Source organism: Panthera pardus, unplaced genomic scaffold (genome assembly GCF_024362965.1).
Source record: "Panthera pardus isolate Hobbes unplaced genomic scaffold, ASM2436296v1 HiC_scaffold_12, whole genome shotgun sequence".
NCBI classification, from domain to species: domain Eukaryota; kingdom Metazoa; phylum Chordata; class Mammalia; order Carnivora; family Felidae; genus Panthera; species Panthera pardus.
The window spans coordinates 5,184,627-5,206,076 of NW_026526677.1; the positions used below are offsets into that span (position 1 = coordinate 5,184,627).

The window sequence follows — 21,450 nt, forward strand, 5'->3', positions numbered from 1 at the left end:
TAATTGGGGTGACTGCTCGCAATCCTGAGTATTTTAGGAGCTTCTCTACAAACATACGTCTCTAGGACTTGTACTTTGTCCAAAGGGGAACGTTTGACACCTCTCCAGGTTGCAGCTCACGGCAGGGGCGGGGAGCAGGGTCAGTGCACAAGGTCAGGAGGCTTGGATGGTGCCCCAGACTGTAATCCACGTGTAAGACTCAGCGGAACAAGGCCGTGCCATCCAGGGCCTGCACCCTCTTGTCGCCCGATGCTCGTGAAATGGTGGGCACCATCCATTAATGTGTTTCTTCTAAAAAATAATGACAGATTGTGAGCATTGGTTCTGAGTCTTGCTTGTTTAACTTTGTTTCAGCAGCTCTCAAAGCAGGGCTGAGAAACTGCTGGATTTTGTAGAGGTTCCGACCCCTGTGTATCATACACACTCATCTCCCAAGTCTGGAGGCTTGAGTTACTCCCATCCTGTGGGGTCTGTTACAACAGGAGATTCTCGCTAAAAACGTCTCTGTACCTCTGACCCACCTTGTTCTGTCCAGCCCACTTAGCACAGATCATGTCTTCCAGATCCTGGTCTTCAGAAGTGTCCACACCCCTGTTGCTGAGCATGTGGCCAGCCCTGCCGTCCCCGGGGCTCCCCCTGCAGCACGGAGCTTCCCTCTCTGGTTCGGGAATGGATAGAAAATAGAAAAATGGAGAGCCAGACAGGAAGGGGAGCCCCAAGGGACGTGTAGAGGGTCAGGGAGTACAAGCAGGGGTGAGGAGGATACTAGAGCATTCAGTGAAGCCCACAGGCACTGTTGTGAGGGGGCACGTGCGTGGGTTCACGGTGACCAAGGCCACGGTGCAGTGTAGAGATGGGGACTGTCACACCCTCCTCTGTTTCACCGCTGTGCTGCGAGGGCAGGGGTGAGGGTGGGCGGCATCCAGCTCCAGGAAGGGTGGTGAAGTTATGCAGAGGCCTGCATTTTCCCCCTCTTGCTGCACAATGCGCGCTGAGGGTTGCTGGTGCCGTGGGCTCACACGTGTAGCAGAGAGCGTTTCTTTCCCAGCGTAGCCCGTGCCTGCCTGCGTGGCCCCCAGGGCCCCCGTTGAGTCCTGTGACTGTGTGACTGTCGCTGTCCCACTCGGCAAGTCCACCCGCCCCCAGCCAGAGGTGGGCGGAGCCGGCAGCCGTGCTCCCAGCTGCTCGCTCCCTGTGGCGTGTAATCCCACCGAGCTGGCCAGGGCAGACCCAGTTTGCATCCAGAGGAGGTAAAATGCCCACCTGCAGGAAATTCCGTCATCGGGCCCGTGGCTGGTGCCACCCATCTCACGTGCGTCTCCTGCTCTTGTAATTACAGGTTTGCCCTTGCGTCCCATTTCTTCTGGGGACTTTGGTCCATCGTACAGGCCAAGATTTCTTCCATTGAATTTGGGTACATGGTATGTTTTGGGGGTGGTTTTCTCTTCTATTCTCAGAAAGAAAATTGTTAACGATGTCTGTGAATGCCTGGTGGTAAATGACCGCTCTTTGCAGAGGGCTCCCTGTGCCCCCGCAAGTTGTGAATGAGGCGACCCGGCACCAGGACAGCAGGCTCAGCCCAGGAAGCTGAGGGTTAAAGGCTGCATAATTTAACCCACTCTCACTGGCTCCGCATCTGCAAAGGCAGGTGACCAGCAGGCCAGGCCTTCCCTGCTCCAGAGAAGTGCTGTGTGGTCCTGTGGTTCGCCTGGGGGATGTAGAAATCGGACCCTAGAGGTCCAGCCCTTGACCTCAGTCCCTTCGGACACAGGGGACAGCGAGTGAAGGAGCACGATGGGGTCTGCCTCTGTGTTTTCCTCAGCTGTCACGGCTCCGTTCTCCGGCCTGCAGCACCCCACGTCGTGCGGGCGGCTGGTGCTGACTCATTGAGCCGTCCTGGTTGCTGCAGGCAAGTTTGACAAGCCAGGCTGTCGTTTTCTTCTAACTTTAGGAAGCGTCCTTGACATAGACAGTTTTAACCTCGAGTTAAGCCCTCTGTTGCCCCATGGTGAGTGTTGGGAGCGTGTTCCAGGGCAGGGGCGTGTAAAGTCTCTAGTGAGCACCTTGCTTTGAGACAGGAGGTGGGAGTGACTAGTTCTCTGATCCCCTAGTCCTGTACGAGGCGGAAGGTTGGTACTGCACAGGTGGTGTCAGGCCAGAGAAGGGGAATATGGAGTTTTGAAGCAGATTTAGTCACGGTCCAGTGATTATTGTAAGGCAAAGTAGACATCAAACAAATACTACCAAAGATAAAGAATAATTTTGTAATAATAAAAGGATCGATTGATCTAGAAGACATTAAGAAAATCGTGAATGTGTCCATACCTTTCTTGCTTCAAAAGACGTAAAGCAAAACCTGAGAAAACTGATGGAGAGAGAGGCGGACCCACAGAGCAGACCTCCCCCTCCCTTGGTGACAGCAGAGCCAGAAACACAGCAGCAGGAGGGACGGAGGAGTGGACAGCACTCTCCCGGCTTGACGTAATTGATGCCCACCGCAGAAGGTACATTCTTGCCCATTGAATATGGAATGTTCATCAAGATGGACCGTATGCTGAGCAGTAGAAAATAGGTGTCAAGTGGAAAAGAATTGAAATGCAGAGAATATACTCTGACCCTGGTGGAATTTAATAGGATATCAGCAACAACAAAATCTTGAAACTTCTTAGTTATTTGGAAATTAAACAGTACATCTAAATAAGCCCTGGATCAAAGAAGAAATGAAACAAAATATTTCAAAGAAAATTATAAGGGAACACAGTATATCAGAATTTGTGAGATGTAGTTCAAGTAGTGTTTAAAAACTTGTGGCTTTGAAGGTTACACATCTGTATTAGATAAGAAAGTTTTCAAACCAGTGACCTTAAGAAGCTAGAAAGAGAAAAACAAGCTTAAGCCCAAAGTCAGTAGAACTAAATAAAAATAAAAGCAGAAATCGTTGAAATAGAAAATGAATGGGAAAAAAAAAAAAGAGAGAGAGAAAGTCGGTGAAACCAAAAGTTGGTTCTTTGAAAAGTTCAATAATAATTATAAACTTTTGGTTATACTGAGCAAGTAAAAGAGAAGACACATGACTGATACCAGGTATAAAGAAGACATCACTACAGATCCTATGGATGTTAAAAAGGGTAAGAGAATATCATGAATAACTTCATGCCAACAGATCGACAGTGTGCACGTGCAAATTTCTTAGAAAATACAAATTACCAAAACTGACATAACAAATGACCATATACTTATTCAATAAATTGAATTCCTAATCAGAAGGGAAGAAGAAAAACTGCCTTTATTTTATAGGTGACATGATCATGTACATGAGTAAATATAAAAGAATCAGTAGAAAAGCTAGTTAAACTATGCCGGGAGTTTACTGAGGTCACAGGATACAAGGGCAGTGTATAAAAACCAGCTGCATTCCCATAGGGTAGAAATAGTTACAGATGAAATTTTACCATATTGACAATGGCATAAAAGTATGAAATACTTAGGGGGATAAGGTTTTTAAAATATGTTGGGGCGCCTGGGTGGCGCAGTCGGTTAAGCGTCCGACTTCAGCCAGGTCACGATCTCGCGGTCCGTGAGTTCGAGCCCCGCGTCAGGCTCTGGGCTGATGGCTCGGAGCCTGGAGCCTGTTTCCGATTCTGTGTCTCCCTCTCTCTCTGCCCCTCCCCCGTTCATGCTCTGTCTCTCTCTGTCCCAAAAATAAATAAAAAACGTTGAAAAAAATTAAAAAAAAAAAATATGTGCATGACCTGTGTACTGAGAGCTGTAAAACATTGCTAAGAGAGCCTAAATGGAGACAGAGACCACATTCATGGCTTCAGGAGACTCAGTATGAAGAGTCTGTTCTTCCCAAACCGATCTCCAGAGTCTCCACGATCCCGGTCAAAACCCCCACAGGCTTTTTGGCAGAAACTGATAAGCTGATTCTAAAATGTATGTGAAACTAAAACTAAGGAACCAAGTCGGAAGACTCGTTCTGCCTGATCTCGAGATGTATCGACACAGTGGGGCATTGGTGGAAAGACGGACGTCGGTCAAATGGAGCAGAGTCCACTGCCCAGAAACAGACTCACACGTAGAGCCAACCAGTATTCGACAGAAGGGCCACAATAATTCATTGGGGGAAAGAAAGTGTTGTGTTTTCAAAACTGATGTGGGAACAACTAAATAGCCATATGGAAAAAATACTGAACCTTGATCTCCTGCCATACACAAAAGTTAACTTGAAAGAGACAACAGACCTAAATGTAAAAGCTCAGACCACCACGTGTCTGGAAAACACAAGAGAGAAGCTTCCTGACCGAGGCAGAGGTTTCTTAGGTTACATAAAGCACCGACCATAAAAGTAAGTTGGGCTTAATCAAAATGAAAAACTTTGGCTCTTTGAATGACATCCTTAAGGAAATAAAAAGGCAAGCACCAACAGGAGAAGATGTTGCAAATTTGTATCTGACCAGGACTTGTTTTTAGAATATAGAAAGAACTCACAACTTAGCAAGAAACCAAACCTCCTTTATAAACAGGCAAAAGATTGGGACACTGCACAGAAGATAAACAAACGGCCAGTACACATCTTTTTGTCTGCATAATGTAATTAGTCATGAAAAGAGATGCAAATTAAATCTCCAGGGTGATTCCCTCCACACCTGTGATGGTGGCTAACACTTTAAGACCCTGACAGTATCAGACGTTAGCAGGAATGTGGAGTGGCCGGAACTGGCGTATGTTGCCGAGGGGGCTGGTGAGAGGGTCTGACCGGTCTGGAAGACAGTCCGGCCACACGTTTACCGTACAGCCCGATAGTCTTCTACTGGGGCATCATTGATCCAGGAGACGTGCAAGCATACATCCACGCCAGGACTTGGGTTCAAATGCTCACAGCAGCTTCCTGTGTGATAGCCCTGAAATGGAAGTACCCTCCATGCCGATCAGATGAACGGATAAATGTGCCGTGTGAGGTCCAGATGATGGAGAAGTACCCCGCAGTAAGCCGGAACGAACCCAGATGCTCACCGCAGCACGGATGAATCCCAGAAACGTTATGCCGAGTGAAACAAGCCAGGCAAAAGGGTACAGACCGGGTGACTCCATTTATGGAAAAGCTTTCTATTAGCAACCCGTACTGATCGAAATTGGTTCAGAGGCTGCCTGTGGCCAGGCGGCGGGGTGGGACCCGTGGAAACTTGAGTGTGCCGGAATATTCTTTATCGTAACTGTGGCGGTGCTGCTGAACTGGATGTATGCGTTTGTGAAAACCGTCCAACCGTGTGCGTGAAGGAGTTAATTTTTGTGGCGTAGAAGTTACACCCCAACACCGAGTTGTGAACAGCGATGCTGTGATCTTCTGGCAGTTAGCGTCACACGCTTTTCAGTTTGGAGCAGGTGCTTAAGAGATCGCGTCGTCCACCCCGACGGATGGATGGGGGAGCGGGCCCAGAGACACACGGTGGCTTGACCGTTCTCGTTCCCGAATGCCCGGAACGCGAGACCAGCTTTTCTTACTTCCCTCTCTCATTCTGGGCAGTAATCATGCCGTAGGGGGTTCCAGAAAACCCATGGTGCGTCCTTTCTTGCACCTCTGTCCTCTACTTCCTGACGCCCCCGGGACCTTTTCCTTTGAGAGGGGAGCCTTTGTTTGCATCAGTGTCTGCGGCCTTCCGGTCGACAAGATGGGGCACCGTGGCAGCGCACAAATACGTAGGCGGGGGTCCCGCCTGGATTGCAGGGCCAGGGTGGCCAGGGTGACTGAGCTTGGTGCCTGGGCTCCCGGACAGCCTGCGGCAGCCGGAGCTGCTCTGTGTGGCCTTGGTGGTTGGGGCCCTGCCCTGCGGGGGGGGACGGGACGTGGGCGGCTCTGGGCGGGAGTCCTTGGTGAGCCTGCCCTTCCTTGTGTCTCCTAGGACTATGCCCAGGCAAGGTTCGATGCCTATTTCGACCAGAAGAGGAAGCTTGGGGTGTGAGTGTGGGAGGCGCCAGCGGCTTCATCCCTGGACCGTGCAGGGGCGGCCGAGCCAGAGGGGCCCTCGGTGCTCCCGACTGCCGCACCTGCAGCAAGAAGGCTCGGATGTCTCGCTGCCCAACGCAGATGTGTATGATACGAAAGACTGTATTAAAACTGAGTAACATTTATTTCATATCTTGTTTACGATTTCACTAGGACTCTGCGATGAGATCGGGAAGCAGAAATATAGTACAATAGTGCAATATCTCAGAATCCTTTTAATCTAGGCAAGGCATCTTGTGTCCGGGGCCTGAAGTTTTCAGTCAGATATGGCAGACAGCAAGAGTGAACCGTGTTTCTGCGGGTACTTTTTTTGGTTAACGTTGATTTTTTCAAGGATGTGAGTGAACGTGCTGGTGAGCACGGCAGCCAGGCTCTCTGGGGTAACGAACGATGTGTGTAGACACCGCTCGCTCCCGAGGGTGGCCGGTCAGCCGGGACAGACTGTGATGTCGCTCTGCGGCCTGGCCGCGAGTCTCCGAAGCTGCTCCTTCACCTTCTGGTCCACGTGGCGGACGCACGAGACCGCAGACGGCTCGGGAGGGGGGTGAGCCGTTGTCTGCGTCCCGTGACCGTAGCCCCCGGGGACCGGTCAGGCCGGCGCGTCGCCCCCTAACCGGGCACTTCCCCCGCCCTGCTCTCCTCCGTAACTGAATGTGCTTCTCTAACCCCAGCTTCGGGGCGGGCAGGCGGCTGTGGCCCACACAGAGCCCACGGCCGGCCGGGGAGCAGTGTGGGGTCCTGGGGACACACACGCCTCCCGGCTGCCTTCCCCGTGGAAAGCGGGGTTGGCCCGAACGTCTGCAGCTTTTCTCTTCCTCCTCTGCCTCTGCTCGGGGATCCTGTGACCGGGCTGGCTGCCCTGGCATCGTCCTGCCCGGGGGCTCCCTCTGCTGGGGGCCGTGGGGCGCCGGAGGCCCGGCTTTGGCCCTCGGCCAGGTGCCCCTGCCCTCGCTGCCCCCCTGTGTCCCTGACGGGTCATTCTGGTGGGAAAGAGCAGCCAGTATACGGAATGTGGGGGTGTGGATGCGGTAGGCCTGTGACACCCATATATATTAAATGTCCTTTGGGATGATTTTTTTTTTTTACTCTGAACTCTTATTTGAATTGTTATTTTGTGCATACATTTCTGCTACCAGAGATTGTACTATACAAACAATAAAAGCATACAAACCGATCCTCACTGTCACCCTTGGGTGTGTCCTAAGTGTCAGGCAAGGCTCCCAACCCACCCCCATCCCCGTAAAGACCCCTACCTAGAAGGATGTAGAAACTGGAAGCAGTGGTATATCCCAGAGGAAACTGAACGGTTGCCTTGGCCAAGGCAGGAGGGACATTTTCCACTATTCACCCTTCTAGACATTTAAAATTTTAACCAGGTGAATGTTTTGGTATCTGAGCAATAAACGGTCCCTCACGCCTGCGTAAGCTCTCACCCAGAGCGATGCTCCCCCCTCCTTCCTGTGCCCACCCAGGCTCTGGCCTGTGGCCCCGCCAGCCACAACCTCCCCACCGCGTCTGGGGGCTCCGAGCAGGGCAGTCCTGGACCCAGGGGACGGGCTCCTCCCAGCAGCTGGCCAGATGAGCGCCAGGCCACCCGGCTTGCTGTGCCCAGGGCCTTGCTGGCCTCAAAGCGGCCTTTGTTCCCGAGGCCTCCTGCCGGAAGAACCACTTTGCAGCTCTTCGGCCCGAGCAAGCAAGGCCTCTGAGAAGCACTGGTGCTGCCTCCTAGCCGGTGGTGGGACCCAGGCCAGAAAGACATGTGAAATGCCATCATCCACCCCAGCAGCCGGAGGATGGCCTCAGGGGGACAGGACCGGTCACCCAGGGAGGGATGGGAGAGACCACAACCTCCCCTGAAGGGGCGGTGGGGCCTGGAGGCCAGTTCAGCCTCACCCGCGGGGCCCTGGACAGCCTCTGCCCTTCTCTGCAGGACGGTGGCGTGTGTATGTATGTAATCACTGCCCCGTGTGAAATGCGTGCGTGCGTGTGTGTGTGTGTGTGTGTGTCCTCGCTTTGGACCATCGTGAGTGCCTGGGGTGGGGCTGGCACCAGGGCGTGGAAGTATTGGCCCATCTGTGCCAGACATCACCCTTCATGTCCAGAGTATCCGGAACGTTCTCTTACAGCCAGTTTGCGCATCCCGCGGATGAGGAGCTCACTCCCCACCAGCTCAGCCTGGTAAGACACTCATTCGGAACTAGAATGTGCTGGAAACATCTCTCCTGGGTCCTAGTTCTGCCCCTACTTCACCCCAAGGCTCTGGGATTACTGCAGATGTGCCGTGGGGCCTCTCCCCAACTTCTCAAGGCTCTAGATCCCACACCAGGGCCTCCCACCCCGCTGTACCCCGCACCAACCTCAGCTGCAAAGGAGGGGACGAAGGAGACGAGCGTAAAGCAGGGTGCGGGGCCCACGACACCAGGAGCCCCGTGGGGGTGGGACCGGCGCGAGCCCAGAGCCCGGCCCTGCCTGCCCAGCCCCCGGCACCGCAGACAGGACTGACACGGAGGTCCCAGTCCTACATCTTTATTTCTTGTCTCCGGAGCTAAGGGCAGGGACCGGGGTGCGGCCACAGACAGACACTAGCCCTCCTCTGAAGCGAAGGTGAAGGGGCTCAGCTTGTAGCCAGTGCCTGAGTAGAACTTGTTCTGAAACTCCACCCTGGGGGTGAGCAGGGGAGAGCCGGTGAGGGGAAGGCCCTGGCCCTCGCGCTGCGCCCCCCAACCCCCGCCCCGGGGCCGGCCAGGCGGGCCTCTCACCAGTGCAGCCGCAGCGCGTGCAGGAAGGCCGAGAGCCCCTCCATCACCAGCAGGATAGCCACGGTCAGCACGGCGAAGGCGGCGAAGACGGGGACCAGCGCCACGGCTGCCACGCCCAACTTGCGGCCCAGGCCCAGGCCCGAGCGCATCACCATGGCCCACAGGACCTCCGACAGCTCTGGGGGGTCGGGGAGGCAGCAGTGGGGGCCAGGGCCGAGGGGGCGCCCGCCCAGCCCCCCGCGGCAGCCCGCCTTCCTGTGGAGCCGGTGGGGGGGGATCTCCTCCAACATCCTCCCTTTACAGAGGGGACACCGAGGCCCGGAGAAGTGACCCGCCCAGGCCACCCAGCCGGCAGCTCTGAGCGGCAGAGGCAGCCAGGACTCGAGCCGCGGCCGGCCAGCCCTCCCGCCGCGACCGGGTCACTCACGGGCGTGGGCCAAGCTCAAGGCCCAGAGGCGCAGGTAAGAGGCCGTGTTGGAGATGCAGCCCAGGCAGAACTCGATGGTGTGGATGGCCTGGTGCATCAACACCTCGGACAGGACAAACTGAGGGGCGGGCAGCTGTGAGGGGCGGGCCGGGGGGCGGCCGGCACCCCACACGCACACCCGGGGAGACCACACCCACCTCGGCCGCCTCTCCGTCCTCCGGGCACCCCGCTTTCTCCTCATCAGGGCCCCAGCCGGCCACGGATGCATCGGAGGAGTCCAGAATCTCGGACTTGTCCTCATCCTGGGGGTGGGGAGCAGGTGGCATGAGCAGGGACGGGGCCCGGGCCGCCGCCGCCGCCCGCTCGCAGCCCCTCGGAAGCCGAGAGGAGGCCGGGGTGGGGTCAAACCTCCCGGCAGCCCCTCCCCCCGCCCCCCCTACCGGCTGTCGGCCAGCGGGCCCCCTCTGCGAGCGGCTGCGGTGCCGCCAGCGCAGGAACAGCGGCGTGCCGAGCAGCAGGACGGGCACCATGACCAGGGCCAGGATCACCAGTGCTGACTGCACCGCTTCCTGCGGGGGAGGGGGTCCCAGTCACCGGCCCCCTCTGAGCCGCGCCGCCCCAGCCCAGAGAGCCTGCGGTCGGCCCCTCCCCCGGGGACGTGGCTCCGCAAGGAGTCCTCGGAGGGGGGAAGCTTCCAGCACCCACTGCGCCGGCCCTCCTTCCACCTCCCCGGCTCCCCGGCGGAGGGAGGCCTGACTCGCGTCCCCGATTCTCAGATGAGGCTCCCAGTGGCCCCGTAGCGGGTGCGGGCCGGCACCCCCGCGCCTGCGCACCTGCCCGTGGAAGAGGGGCTGGTTGGTGGGGCTGCGGGAGAAGAGGAACATGTTGATGAAGTGGATGAGGATGCTGGGGGCCGAGGCAGCCCTGGCGGCGTAATCTTGCAGCCACTTGTAGACGACGAGGAAGACCAGGTAGCCGAACAGCCCCAGCAGGAAGACCAGCTCCGGCAGGGTCTCTAGGAGCAGCCGGTGCCACTGGCCGAAGTGCCTGCGCCGGGAGAAGGGCGGGGTCGCCGGGTCACCCACCCGGCCGCCCGGCCCCGCCTGCCCCGGTGTCCCCCGGAGCCCGGGCCCTCACACGTGGTTGAAGACTCCCAGGACCACCCCGAAGGTCATGTGGGTGACCCCTAGGATGACGGACATCTTCATCTTGAAGGAGTTGAGGAAGCTCAGGTGGTTGACGGCCAGGCTCCAGATCTGGGGTGGCAGGAGGGACGGGTGTCACGCGGGGGGCTCCCCGCCCGAGTCCCTCAGCAGCCCGTCTGCCCCCGTGGGGCCTCGGCACGTCTGTGGCCCACCTGCCCGCTGTGGGGCAGCAGAAGGGAATGGCCCAGACCCCAGCTCTTCCTAGCTAGGGGACACTGAGCCTGTGATCCTTGTGCCTCTGCTTCCTCATCTGCAAATGGGGACGGTGCTGATGGGGTTGTCTAAATACCCCATCATGTCACGTCAAGGGCACGGAACGGTGCCCGGCGCAGCAGGCCAAGAACGAGCCGAGGGCCGCCCTTACTACCATACGCTTCTCTGCTTTCTGAAGCCAGGGGAGCCCCCTCGTCCTTCCGGACCCCCACACCTCCTGCACCGGCACCAGGCCCGGCACTCGGGAGGGGCTCGGCGAGCATGGCTGAAGGGCGGGGGCAGGGGGTCACGTCAGGTTCAAGGTTGGGTCAGGGTCAGCGGAGGAGCCCCGGCCCGGCCCTCCCACCTGCCCGCACCCCCCCCCGCCCCCCGTGGCAAGTGGCGGGGACTCACGGGGTCGATGCCGAAGGGGTAGGGTCCCAGGAAGACGCCGCTGACGTTGGGGTCCAGGGCGAGCAGCGGGTGCTGGGCCAGGAACGCGTCACTGTGGCAACAGTACGGGGTGGGCGGGGGCTGCGGGGGGCGGGGGCGGGGGGGGGGGGGCTGCGGCGCCGCGGCCGGGCCTCACCTCCAGTCCGACTGGGTGGCCATGGCCGCCACGCTCCAGCCGGAGGAGAAGATAGCAGTGGCGCGGCTGAAGCACTCGTTGTAAATGAAGCCGGTGTAGACGGAGAACAGGCCCATGAGCAGGAGCAGGTAGCGGCCGCTGAAGAAGGTCTGCCAGATCTGGGGATGGGGGGGGGGGGTGCCGTGAGGGACCGCCCCGGGCCCCCAACCCACGGGGGCACCGTGGGTTGGGCCCCCCGGGCCGGCCCTCACCTCGTTCTGCGCCGACTTCACGGCCGGCCGGTTCTCCGTGAGCACCATGGCCAAGGCGAAGAGGAACATGAGCAGCCCGTGGCCCACGTCGCCGAACATTACGGCAAAGAGGAAGGGGAAGGTGATGATGGTGTAGGGTGCTGCGGGCAGAGGGGCCAGGCGGTCAGCCAGGACCCCCAGGGACAGGCCTCGGGATCCCAGGAAACGGGGAGGGGTGCTGGCGAGGCAGGGGCGCCAGGCCGTGTGTCTGCGTTCCAGAGCCCTGGCTGTGTGACGGCGGGCTAGTGACTTAACCTCTCTGAACCTCCGTTCCGACATCTATAAACTGGAGGTTCAATACTGCTGCTTCGTAGAGCTGCTGCCCATGAGTTTATCAGGGCAGTACTGGTGGGCCGCAGCACTCGAGGGAAACCGGGTCCTGCTGCTGTTAAGAGAGCTGCAAGCATACACTCGGAAAGAACAGAGCCCGGTGGCGGTCCTGACCCACACATGGCAAATTCCGGAAGGCCCAGCTGGTCGCTTAACCTCTGAGGTCTCACTCTCCCTTCAGCGAAATGGGAAAAACCCCTAACGGGCGTTACGAGGACCACAACGCACATCCCTGTGAGGAGTGGAGTCGTGTCCCTTCCAAAATGATACACTGGAGTCCTAACCCCCAGTCCCTCAGAAAGTGGCCTTAATTTGGAGGTAGGGTCTCTACAGACGTGATCAAGGGAAAAGGAGATCAGCAGAACAGGCCCTACCCCGCTAGGAACGGCGTCCCGATAAAAGGGGGGAAACTTGGGGGCGCCTGGGTGGCTCAGCCGGCTAAGCGTCCGACTCTGGATTTCGGCTCGAGTCACGATCTCGCGGTTTGTGAGTTTGAGCCCCGCGTCCGGCTCTGTGCTGACAGCGTGGAGTGCTTGGGATCCCCCCCCCGCCCCCCCACCTCTTCCCTGCTCATGCTCATGCTCTCTTTCAAAATAGACTTTAAAAATTGGGGGGGGGGGGCGGATTCGGACACAGATGCATTCCGTGGGAGAGTGCCGCTTAAACGTGAGGGTGGCCGTCTCCAAGCCAAGCACGGAAGTCGGCCTGGGACGGAGTCCCCGTCAGAAGGAAGCGGCCCTGCGGACACGGGGATCTCGGACTTCCAGCCTCTGGACTGGGAGACGAGAAGTACCCTTGGTTTAAGCCCCCACCTGTGTGCTTTGCTGCACCAGCCCTGGCGGACTGATCCCCCCCAAAGTGACTGCTCCGAGAGCTGGGGGCATTTTGTCAACTGGCCGCCTGGTGGTCAGGCTGCCCTAGCTGGACTGGCCTCTGCTAACACGGAGGAGCTGTGAGCACGCGAGACGGGAGGGGCCCAGGTCGAGCTCCAGGATGCTGACCCCGCGGGACGGCAGGCCCCGAAGGACTACATGCGGCCCTGATCACCGTTCACTCGATGGTTCCATTCTCACGTCCTCTCCGGGCCACCTCGGGGGGGGGGGGGGGGTCCCAGCACCCTGCCTCTAGCCCCCTGGGTGAGGCAGGACCCTTCCTTGGCCAATTACTAAGTCCTCTCCAAAAACGGGTCCCACCGTGGTTCGCCTCCTACACCCATTCTTTGGGCTCAGAGACCCACCGTGGTCCCCACCCGGTGACACGGGGGCCGCTGGGCCACTGGCTACACTGCAGCCAGCCTGCTGCAGGGAGAGCCGTGTCTGGAGGGAGAAGAACCAGGCAGGTGACAGACCAGGTGCCCCAGGAGTGCAGAGGGGGCTGGGGAGGGAGGAGAGCCAGCCCCCTGTGGCCCCCCCCCGACTCCCAGCCCTCAGTTTTCCCCCCTGCCCCTGCGGTCCCTGACTGGTTTCTCCCAGGAGCACCTCTCTTTAATTGAGTCCCCACCTCAGGGTGTGCTCCTGGGAGAGCCCGACGGCCCCCAATTCACGCTTCTCACAAACACGGTGCGGCCTAAAAGCGCATCAGTGGGCCGGCTAACTCTGGCCTCAAGGACTGCTGCCCTGCGATCTGATGACGGGCAGCCTTCCCAGCACCGCTCTGAGGGCCGAACTATGCGTCCCATTTTACAGATGTGGAAACTGAGGCTCAGACGAACGAAAAAATGTGCCAAGTTAAGTGGGACCTCAAACCTGAGCTGTTTCTACGGCAAAACCTGTTCTTTGCACAGCCCCGCGCTGGACCCCTCGTAAGCCTCGCTAGGGGGCTTGCTGGGGATAAACACAAAGTTCCCACGCGGCCTCCCCTTGCCCCCCACCCCCACCCCCACCCCGGAATGCTGGGAGTGTGCTTCTCAACCTAAGAGGGCGGGACGGGCCCAGTGGGGAGACACCGCGGGGCTCCATGGCTCTCACCGGGATTGACCTCCTGGTAGCGGCCCACGCCGTAGGCGTCCACGATGCCTTGGAAGCTGGCCGTGAAGCAGTTGGTGCGGATGAGCGTGGGGGGCATGTCCCGGCAGGGGATGCGGTGAACCACGGCACTCACCCCTGCCTCGCTCTGGGGCACCGGGTGGACAGACAGAGGGATGAGACGGAGGGCGGGGACCTTCAGGGACCCTTTGACACGCCCAGCCAGACCCGGCTGGAGAGGCGGGGCTCCCTGGGCAGGTGCCTGGGAGACTCCTCCCCTCTGTGCGAGAGGACGACCAGCCCCACCTGCCCCAACCGCGGGAGATCCCGGGAGAGCCTGAGATGAGCTGACCCAGGAGAGGGAGCCCCATCGCTACACGTGAGAGCCGACGGGGCGCCCGCAGACGGCCGTGACACCCATTTCACGGATGCGTAGCCCCAGGCTCCCTCCGACGGCCCAAGATCCCCCGGGCCAGGGCCTGCTGAGCTGGCCTCCAGGGTGCTCTGGCCCGTCCCAGGGCTTCTACGACCTCGGGATGGCCGAGGCCATCAGGGCAGCCTCCCCGGAGGAAGGGGGGGGGGGCTGGGCAAGGCACGGCACCGGGAACAGGCACCCGCCTGGCAGGGGGGGAGGTGGGAGACCCGCCGCACTCACCGAGCTGTCCTGCAGCGCCTGCTGTAGGGTGGGCAGGTCGCGCGCGGCACACCAGCCCTCGGCGATGAGGCACTTGTGCGTGGCGCTCACGCTGCACTGGTTGAGGGCCAGGTACACGGCCTTCATCTTGCGGATCTGCACCTGCCAGGGCGGCAGCAGCTGCTGCACGCGGGCCAGCACCTGGCTCAGGAAGCGTTCCGTCTCCCCCAGGACCTGCGGCCGGCGCGGGGTGGGGGTTAGGAGGGGCAGGGGTGCGGCGGGCGGGGCGTCCAGCCTGGCCCCCAGCGCCCACCTCCTGCAGCTCGTGGCTCTGCTGCTGCACCTGCTGCAGGGCCCCGAGGCGGCCCTCCTCGTGCTCCGCGTACGGAAAGATGTGGCAGTGGAAGCTGGCAGGGAGGAGGGGTGACGTGAGGGGAGGCCCCGGGGGCTCCGGCTGGGCAGAGGCGGAGTAATGGGGCAGAGCGGGGGACAGGGTGGTGACAGGCAGGGGCCTGGGCACAAGCGCGGCGGGCGCCCAGCACCCCCCCCCCCCCCCCCCCGCCGATCTCACCAGTCCGTGATCTTGCGGATCTTCTGCCCTATCTGCTCGCCCCAGTAGGAGATGAGGAAGGTCATCCACGTCGAAGGCTCGCCCTGCGGGAGGGGGGCCCACTGTACCTGCGGTCCTGGCCCCGCCCGGGACGCACCCCCAGCCCGGGCCTCCCCGGCCCTCACCGTCACGGGGTCCTCTAGCTGTTGCTCTGTCTCCCGGAAGCTGGCGATAAGGAAGCCACGACAGGCCCTCCAGAGCAGGCGTTCGAGGGCGGCGGCCTTGGAGGGCTCCACGGCACCTGCCACAAAGCTGCCGGGCCGGCCGGGCTGGGCGGGGGCCGCCCCAGCTTCCCCCTACCTAGCCCCGGCCAGGCCCCCTGTTCAGGACAGTCTGCCAGGCACGGTGCCCTGCTCCCAGGGAGAAGGCCGGAGCCTCCCCACCCCGGCAGGGCCCAGAAGAGGAGAACCCGGGGCGCCTGGGTGGCTCAGTCGGCTGGGCATCCGACTTCGGCTCAGGTCGCGATCTCACGGTCCGTGAGTTCGAGCCCCGCGTCGGGCTCTGTGCCGACAGCTCGGAGCCTGGAGCCTGCTTGGGATTCTGTGTCTCCCTCTCTCTCTGCCCCTCCCCCACCCACACTCTGTTTCTCTCTCTCTCAAAAATAAATAAACATTAAAAAAAAAAAAAAAAAGAGGAGAACCCGCCCCGAGCCAGGGAAATTCTGGGCCAGAAGGAGGAAGCCGGGGGGCAATCTGAGGGTGGGCGAGGAGAGCACCGGACAAGGAGTCCGTCAAGGCCTCCGGCTGAAAAGCTTGAAGCGCCCCTTACTCACTTGACTCTCAGGTCCTGGTGGGGGCCCCCGGGGGGCTGGAGCAGGGGGACCCTTTCCGAGGGCCCGTCGGCGTGGGTGGCTGCCAACTGGGAGCCGAGAGGCACCGTGAGCCCCGCGACCGGACGGGGGCCTGGCACCCCCAGCCCCACGCGAGCCTCCCCGCCTCCCCCCCGGGCTGGAGCTGACCGGCGGGCCGTGGCCCTGGCCCAGCACGGCAGCGTGGAGCCGCAGCTGGTGCAGCTGGACCTGCAGGGACTGCTGGTTGCCCCGCACGTCCCGGAGCTCCTGTGCCAGGCGGTCCGTCTCCTCCTGGATGCGCAGCAGGTCCCGGGGCGGGGGCGCGGGCAGCCTCCCCTCCGGCCGGGACAGCACCTGCCCGGCCCGCCGCACCTCCTCCTGCAGGAACACTGGGTGCGGAGGGTCGGGCGTCGGGGGAGGCCGTCCGGGGGCCAACACCGGCTAATGGCCACCGTTAGCCGAGGGCTGCCTGATGTCTAGGGGGTCCCGAATGCCGCCCCAAACTCCGCTGGCCGCCAGCTAGTCGATTCACTGGATCCGAGACCCCCAGAAAAACCCCAGGCCAAGCCTGTATCTCCTCCCAAGCGTGTGTGGACTGCTTGCCTGCTCCAGGGCCCTGGCCACGGCCCCCGCCCAGGGCCTGGGCCCCGCAGTGGTGGTCCAGGGCAGGGGTCCCTCTTGTCCGGGTTAAAGAAGCAGCAGCTCCTTGGGGCACCTGCCCCTGGATACTGGCCTCTGCCCACCCCAGTCCATCTGTAGCAAAGAAAGCTCTGTCTGAGCCCCTCCCCTGCTTAGAAAACCATGGTGGCTCCCAGCAACCACTGGATGAGTTCCTAGGCCCTCACGCGGTTTCGAGGTCTCTTCCAAGCAAGCCCCATTGTCAAGAACCCCCCCACAGACCCCCCCACAGACCCCAGCTGCCCTATCCTGGCTCTGCAGGGCCTGGCCTGGACCTCTCTTCTCTGCCTTCCACCTGGGGCACCAGGACTCTTCCTTTCAGGCCAAGCTCGACTGGCACCTCCTCCGGGAAGCCTGCCTGGGATGTGGGCCTGGGGCCAACTCACAGAAGGTTTTCTCCAACTCCTCGCAGCGTCGAACATCCCCCACGAAGCGTCTCTGGAAGGCGCTCACCGAGGCATTGAGCTGTGGTCGCCGCACAGAGGCGTCAGTTTTCTGGGGAGGGGGCCGGGGAGGTCCCCACCCAAGGGCCCAGGCTTGGCTCTCTACAGGCCATGGCTGCCTCCCTCTCCCCCCCGCCAAAAGGTGTGAGGACACCATGAACCTCCAGATGCCCAGCTGGAGACGGACCAGGCCCTGCGTGCCCCGGGGACGGTGTGACGGGGCCCAGGAGGCGAGATGGCCTCAGCCGTGCGTAAGGCTGGCCTTTCGGGGAGCAGAGGACCTACGGCAGAGGCTGCTGGGATTCAGGCACAGCCAGGGGCCGTGTGGGGGTGGCGTCGCACCATCTAGGACGCCTAAGGACAAGCCCCGCCCCCACGCGCGTCCGGCCCCACTCACGTCTCTGAACTCCACGAGACCCAGCTCGCCAAGCTGGCTCACGCAGGTATAGGCAGCGGAGGTGGGCAGGAAGAGTTGCACCAGCACGACCTCCTCGCTCCGGAACATGGAGCCCATGGTCCTGTGGGACGGGCAGGGGGTGAGGGCTCAGTCGGCGGGGACCACAGACGGCTCCCCGTCAAGTAGGGATTCCGTCCGCCGCGGCTCAATCCATGGAAGGTCCCGCTACCAACCCCATCTGACAGACGGGGAGACTGAGGCCTGGGGAGCCTCAAAGCGGTGCTGAGGTCACACAGGAAATAAGCGTGCAACTGGGAGCGGACCGACCTCACGGCCTGAGCCACAGCCCGACCTCACTCCAGCTCTTTCCCAGCGGGCTCTGCCCTGTCCCGGACACCCACCCCTGACCGCTGGTGGCACCGGCTCTTCTCACACTTGCCCTCTGCTCCCACTGTCCCTCCTCTGTGGCCTGCCCTCACCTGGGATCCTGATCACCCTCGGCGCCCCAGGCCAAGGGTCACCTCCAGCAGCCGGCCTCCTAAGTGCCACGGCCCTCGCTGGCCATGAGCCCTTGTCCTTCTACACCACGGAGCGCCCATCCGTGACCCAGACACCCAGCACTGAGGTTGGGCCTGTCCCCCACAGGCAGCTGGAGCCCTGCTCCCTCCCTGAGGTGTCTGGGTGTGTGCTGAGGGGGTGGGGTCTCCGCCGGCTCCCCTCACTGAGGCCCGAGATGCCTGGCGGCAGACATGCCCTTGAGGCCCGGACTGCTTGGCAGCTGCAGTCTACACTGGGGCGGAACAGCCTCCCAGGTGTCGAAATCCACAAAATGAAACTGGAAACTGACACGGGCAGGAAGGGCCCGCCGGGGCCCTGCCCAAATGCCGAGGGAGGAGGCCCCGCAGATGCCCTGGCCCACAAGCCAGGACTCCTTGGCCCCTGCTCTGGGGGCCCAGGGCCAGCCACTTCCCCTCTGTGGGACTCCGTCTCCTTAGCTCCCAAACGGTGGGGGAAGGGGACAGACACGAGTGAGGTCCCCAACTGAGAGGGTGACCAATTGGCACCAAAGGCCCTGCCGGCTGTCTGGGCCGGTTGGGGCCAGCCCAGCTGGTCACTTCCGCCCCCCGGGGCCTGGGTTACTTCAGTCTAATGAGGGAATGCAGCCCCGGCCCCAGCCTGGAAGAGGAGAAAAGGCTGAGAGGCAGCCCGAGGCCGCAGAAGCATTGGGCCCTGGACAGGGAAGGGTGGGCAGGAGGGGCTGGGTTCCATCCCCAGAAGGCCGGGGACCAGGGTTCAGAGCCCTGCCCAAACTGTGACTGGCTGTGTGACCTTGGGGGAGTCTCTCCCCCTCTCTGGACTTTCACTTCCTCTTTGGGTAAATGGGACTTGGCCAGCCCCAGGAGAGACAGGACCTGGGTAGGGAGTAAAAATAATGAGAGTTTACCCACACTACCTCTAAGCCTAACGGCAATCCTGGGGGGAGAGGACCCCGTAGGCCTGTTTTACAGACGGGTCAATGCACGTGGAGAGTTGAGGTCTGGGATCAGGTGGTCAGCAGGTGGCCGAGCCAGGCAGGAGCCCGGCCCTGGGGCTGCGGGTCTGGAAGTCCCAGTGCACAATATGTGCTCAGAGGAAATATGTGTTCTCTGCCCTGAGCACCCTGAAAGGCTGGAGGGTTGTAGGGAACCAGGTCTGGGGATCCAAGGGTCCAGCGGCCCCCATGCTGCACCCTTCACTCACAGGGCCTCACCCTCGGCAATTCCCTTGGCGACAAGGACAAGCTGGGGTGGGCCCGGTGTGTAGGGAGCTGGTCAGACCCCTCCCCCACATTTTAGGACTCCACTGGCTCACCCCTTCCCCCCATCCTCCCTGGCCCCTACCCAAGCCAGGGGCCACCCCAGTCCCTTTGATGGAGCAAATGAAGTTTCCTCAGTTCTGTGGCCTTCAGGGTCCAGACTGCAGCCCTCTCCTCACTCTATGTCCCCTCCTTCTGGTCCCTCAGGGACTGAGGCCAAGGCCAACTCCAGGAACCCCCAGATCTCTCCTCTAAGCCCCTGACCCAGGATGAAAGCTGGACTGGAGGGGAGGGCCTGAGGCCTCTTCTCTTCCAGACCGGTAGGCTCTGGAGCTGGAGTGACCCTAATTTGCCTCTAGCTCTCCCTCTTTGTAGTTGGGTGGGCCTTAATTTCCTCATCTGTAGAATGGGTCCCGCCCTCCGAGGAAGATGCCACAGAGAAAGCTCTGAGCGCCACCAGCGCGCCACCAGGCCCAGCGGAGTTGGGCTCAGTAGTTAGTGGCTGTTAACTCCCCATCTTCCTCTTCCTCTTCTCTTTCCCCCCTCCTCCTCCTCGCCGCTGTGGCCCCCACCAAGGCCTGACACCCGGCGGGCGGGCCGGCAGACTGAGTCTCATCCACTGATCCAGCTGGGTGGGGGTTCCAAGATCCCCTTCCGGGCGCAGGGCGAAGCGAGGGTGGCAGACGGGGCTGCGGGCCCTGCAGACCCCTGCCGGGGCACTCACCCCCGGGCCAGCAGCACGCGGCGCCCCTCGGCTCTGCGCTCGGCTCCCGGCACTGCGCTCCCCGCCGCGGCGCCCACGCAACTCACTTTCCCCCGGCGGGCGGGCGGGGCCGCGAGGGGCGGGACCCACGGAAGCCCCGCCCCGCCCCGTCCCGTCCGGGCCCCGCAGTCCCCACCCGGAGTCCCGCGAGCCGCTGGAAAGGTCGCCGGGCTCCGGCTGCGACCCCCCGCCCGCCCTAACTTCCTGAGGGACCATTGGAGGAGTGTGCCGAGGGGCCCAGAGACCAGAGCGCGGACACAGACCAGCGCCGACCGCGCACGCCTACGTGGCCCGGGGTGCGGGGAGGCGTCCGGGGATAGGGCATGGGACGTCCGACCGTCCCCCCCCCCCCTCCCCCCAACCTAGAGGCCTATGGCTGAAGGTCTCTCATGAGACCACAGTTGCACCGGATCCTTCCACCTTCCTGCCCCTGACCACCCGGGGTAGGGACCTAAGCTCCAGGCCCAGTGCTCTGTGCCCTTGGGTAGGTGCTCACCCTCTCTGGGCCTTTTTCCTCAATGGCAACAGGACATGGAGGGCCAGGCCATGTTATGTCCTTCCACTCAGGGCTGGACACCCAATTGTTAGCTGTCGCCCCCCCCCACCCCCCCCCCCCAGCTGGGGGTGACTTTGGTCCTGCCCCAGCACCCCTGAGCTGAGGTTCACACCTGCCCAGCTGCCTGCCCTTTGAACGGGCCAGGACCATACCCACCGGGGACAGGAGGTGCAAGGGGCCCCTCAACTCTAGTGATCCTTGAATCCCACATGGCAAGGTCGTCTGAGGGGTGGAGTGGTGGGCAAATGGAGCCCCAGAGCTGGGGGTAGAAAGTACAGCCAAGGTCAGTGTCCTCTGAAAAGTGGGGCCCCCATCCTGGGGCACTGTAGGCCTATTTCCAGGGTGGGGAGGACCCCTCAACACAACCAAACAGCACCAATGGGGGCCTCAGGTCAATACCTCCTGGTGCAGGGGAGACCAGGACCCCACTGTTACAAAATGGCATTAGAGGTGCATGTGCATACACACACACACACACACACACACACACACACACACACACACGCAGTTTCTGACAAGTCAGAAGGGGGTAGAACCCAGTCCGGAGCTGGATAGCCTGACCCAATTTTTTTTTTTAATTAGAGAGAGAGCAAGAGAGCGGGGGGGGGGGGGGGGGGGGGGGGGCAGAGACAGAATCTCAAGCAGGCTTCACGCTCAACACGGAGCCTGACACAGGGGTCGACCCCGTGACCTCGCGATCACATCCTGAGATGAAATCAAGAGTTGGACGCTCAATCCACTGAGCCACCCAGGCGCCCCCTGATCCATTTTTAGAAGTGTTCTGTTTGTCTGTGTACAAATATAGGCTCCGTGACAATTATCTAATGCTGGTTCTACCTGGGAAAAGTGAAATTAGAGGTGATTTAGGAGTTTTAAGCCTGCCTCATTATTGCAGAGCTCTGGCATCCGACAGCCACCGGGGCTGGCCGGGGGCTACGCGCACAGACACTTCCCGGGGGCCGGTCTTCCCTTCCAGGCCTGCACTCACTCCTCAGCTCTGCACCTTGTTCCTTAGGCTGTG

At 61.0% G+C, this 21,450-nt stretch overlaps 2 protein-coding genes across 14 annotated transcripts in view; one reads left to right on the plus strand and one right to left on the minus strand.

Annotated features, from left to right (window-relative positions):
- CHKA (choline kinase alpha) overlaps positions 1–6,137 on the plus strand; it is a 61,393-nt gene extending 55,256 nt beyond the window's left edge. For 6 of the 11 annotated variants that reach the window (XM_053899377.1, XM_053899379.1, XM_053899381.1 and 3 more), the window contains 3 exons: positions 1,340–1,421; positions 1,772–1,909; positions 5,904–6,137. In XM_053899377.1, the coding sequence (XP_053755352.1) occupies positions 1,340–1,421; positions 1,772–1,882 (193 nt within the window). In that variant the 3' untranslated portion in view covers positions 1,883–1,909; positions 5,904–6,137. The remainder of the gene's footprint in view (positions 1–1,339; positions 1,422–1,771; positions 1,910–5,903) is intronic. The other 5 variants (XM_053899380.1, XM_053899375.1, XM_019415349.2 and 2 more) reach the window with 2 other exon arrangements.
- A 2,380-nt stretch (positions 6,138–8,517) lies between these two features.
- TCIRG1 (T cell immune regulator 1, ATPase H+ transporting V0 subunit a3) lies at positions 8,518–19,937 on the minus strand. 3 transcript variants are annotated; one of them, XM_053899370.1, is made up of 21 exons: positions 19,835–19,937; positions 18,662–18,727; positions 17,316–17,435; positions 16,862–16,940; positions 15,966–16,186; positions 15,780–15,865; positions 15,133–15,259; positions 14,969–15,051; positions 14,711–14,804; positions 14,419–14,631; positions 13,767–13,911; positions 11,431–11,570; positions 11,180–11,337; positions 11,005–11,095; positions 10,331–10,449; positions 10,027–10,240; positions 9,634–9,762; positions 9,391–9,495; positions 9,194–9,311; positions 8,767–8,944; positions 8,518–8,668 (listed from the first exon to the last, which is right to left on the minus strand). In XM_053899370.1, the coding sequence occupies exons 3-21, from the start codon at positions 17,430–17,432 to the stop codon at positions 8,590–8,592; spliced, it is 2,496 nt and encodes an 831-aa protein (XP_053755345.1). In that variant the 5' UTR covers positions 17,433–17,435; positions 18,662–18,727; positions 19,835–19,937; the 3' UTR covers positions 8,518–8,589. The 3 variants fall into 3 exon arrangements, with proteins under 3 accessions (XP_053755345.1, XP_053755346.1, XP_053755347.1); XM_053899371.1 differs by lacking the exon at positions 18,662–18,727 and having other exon boundaries at positions 17,316–17,436; positions 19,835–19,932; XM_053899372.1 differs by lacking the exons at positions 18,662–18,727; positions 19,835–19,937 and adding an exon at positions 17,795–18,043 and having other exon boundaries at positions 17,316–17,436.
- Positions 19,938–21,450: the final 1,513 nt, after the last annotated feature.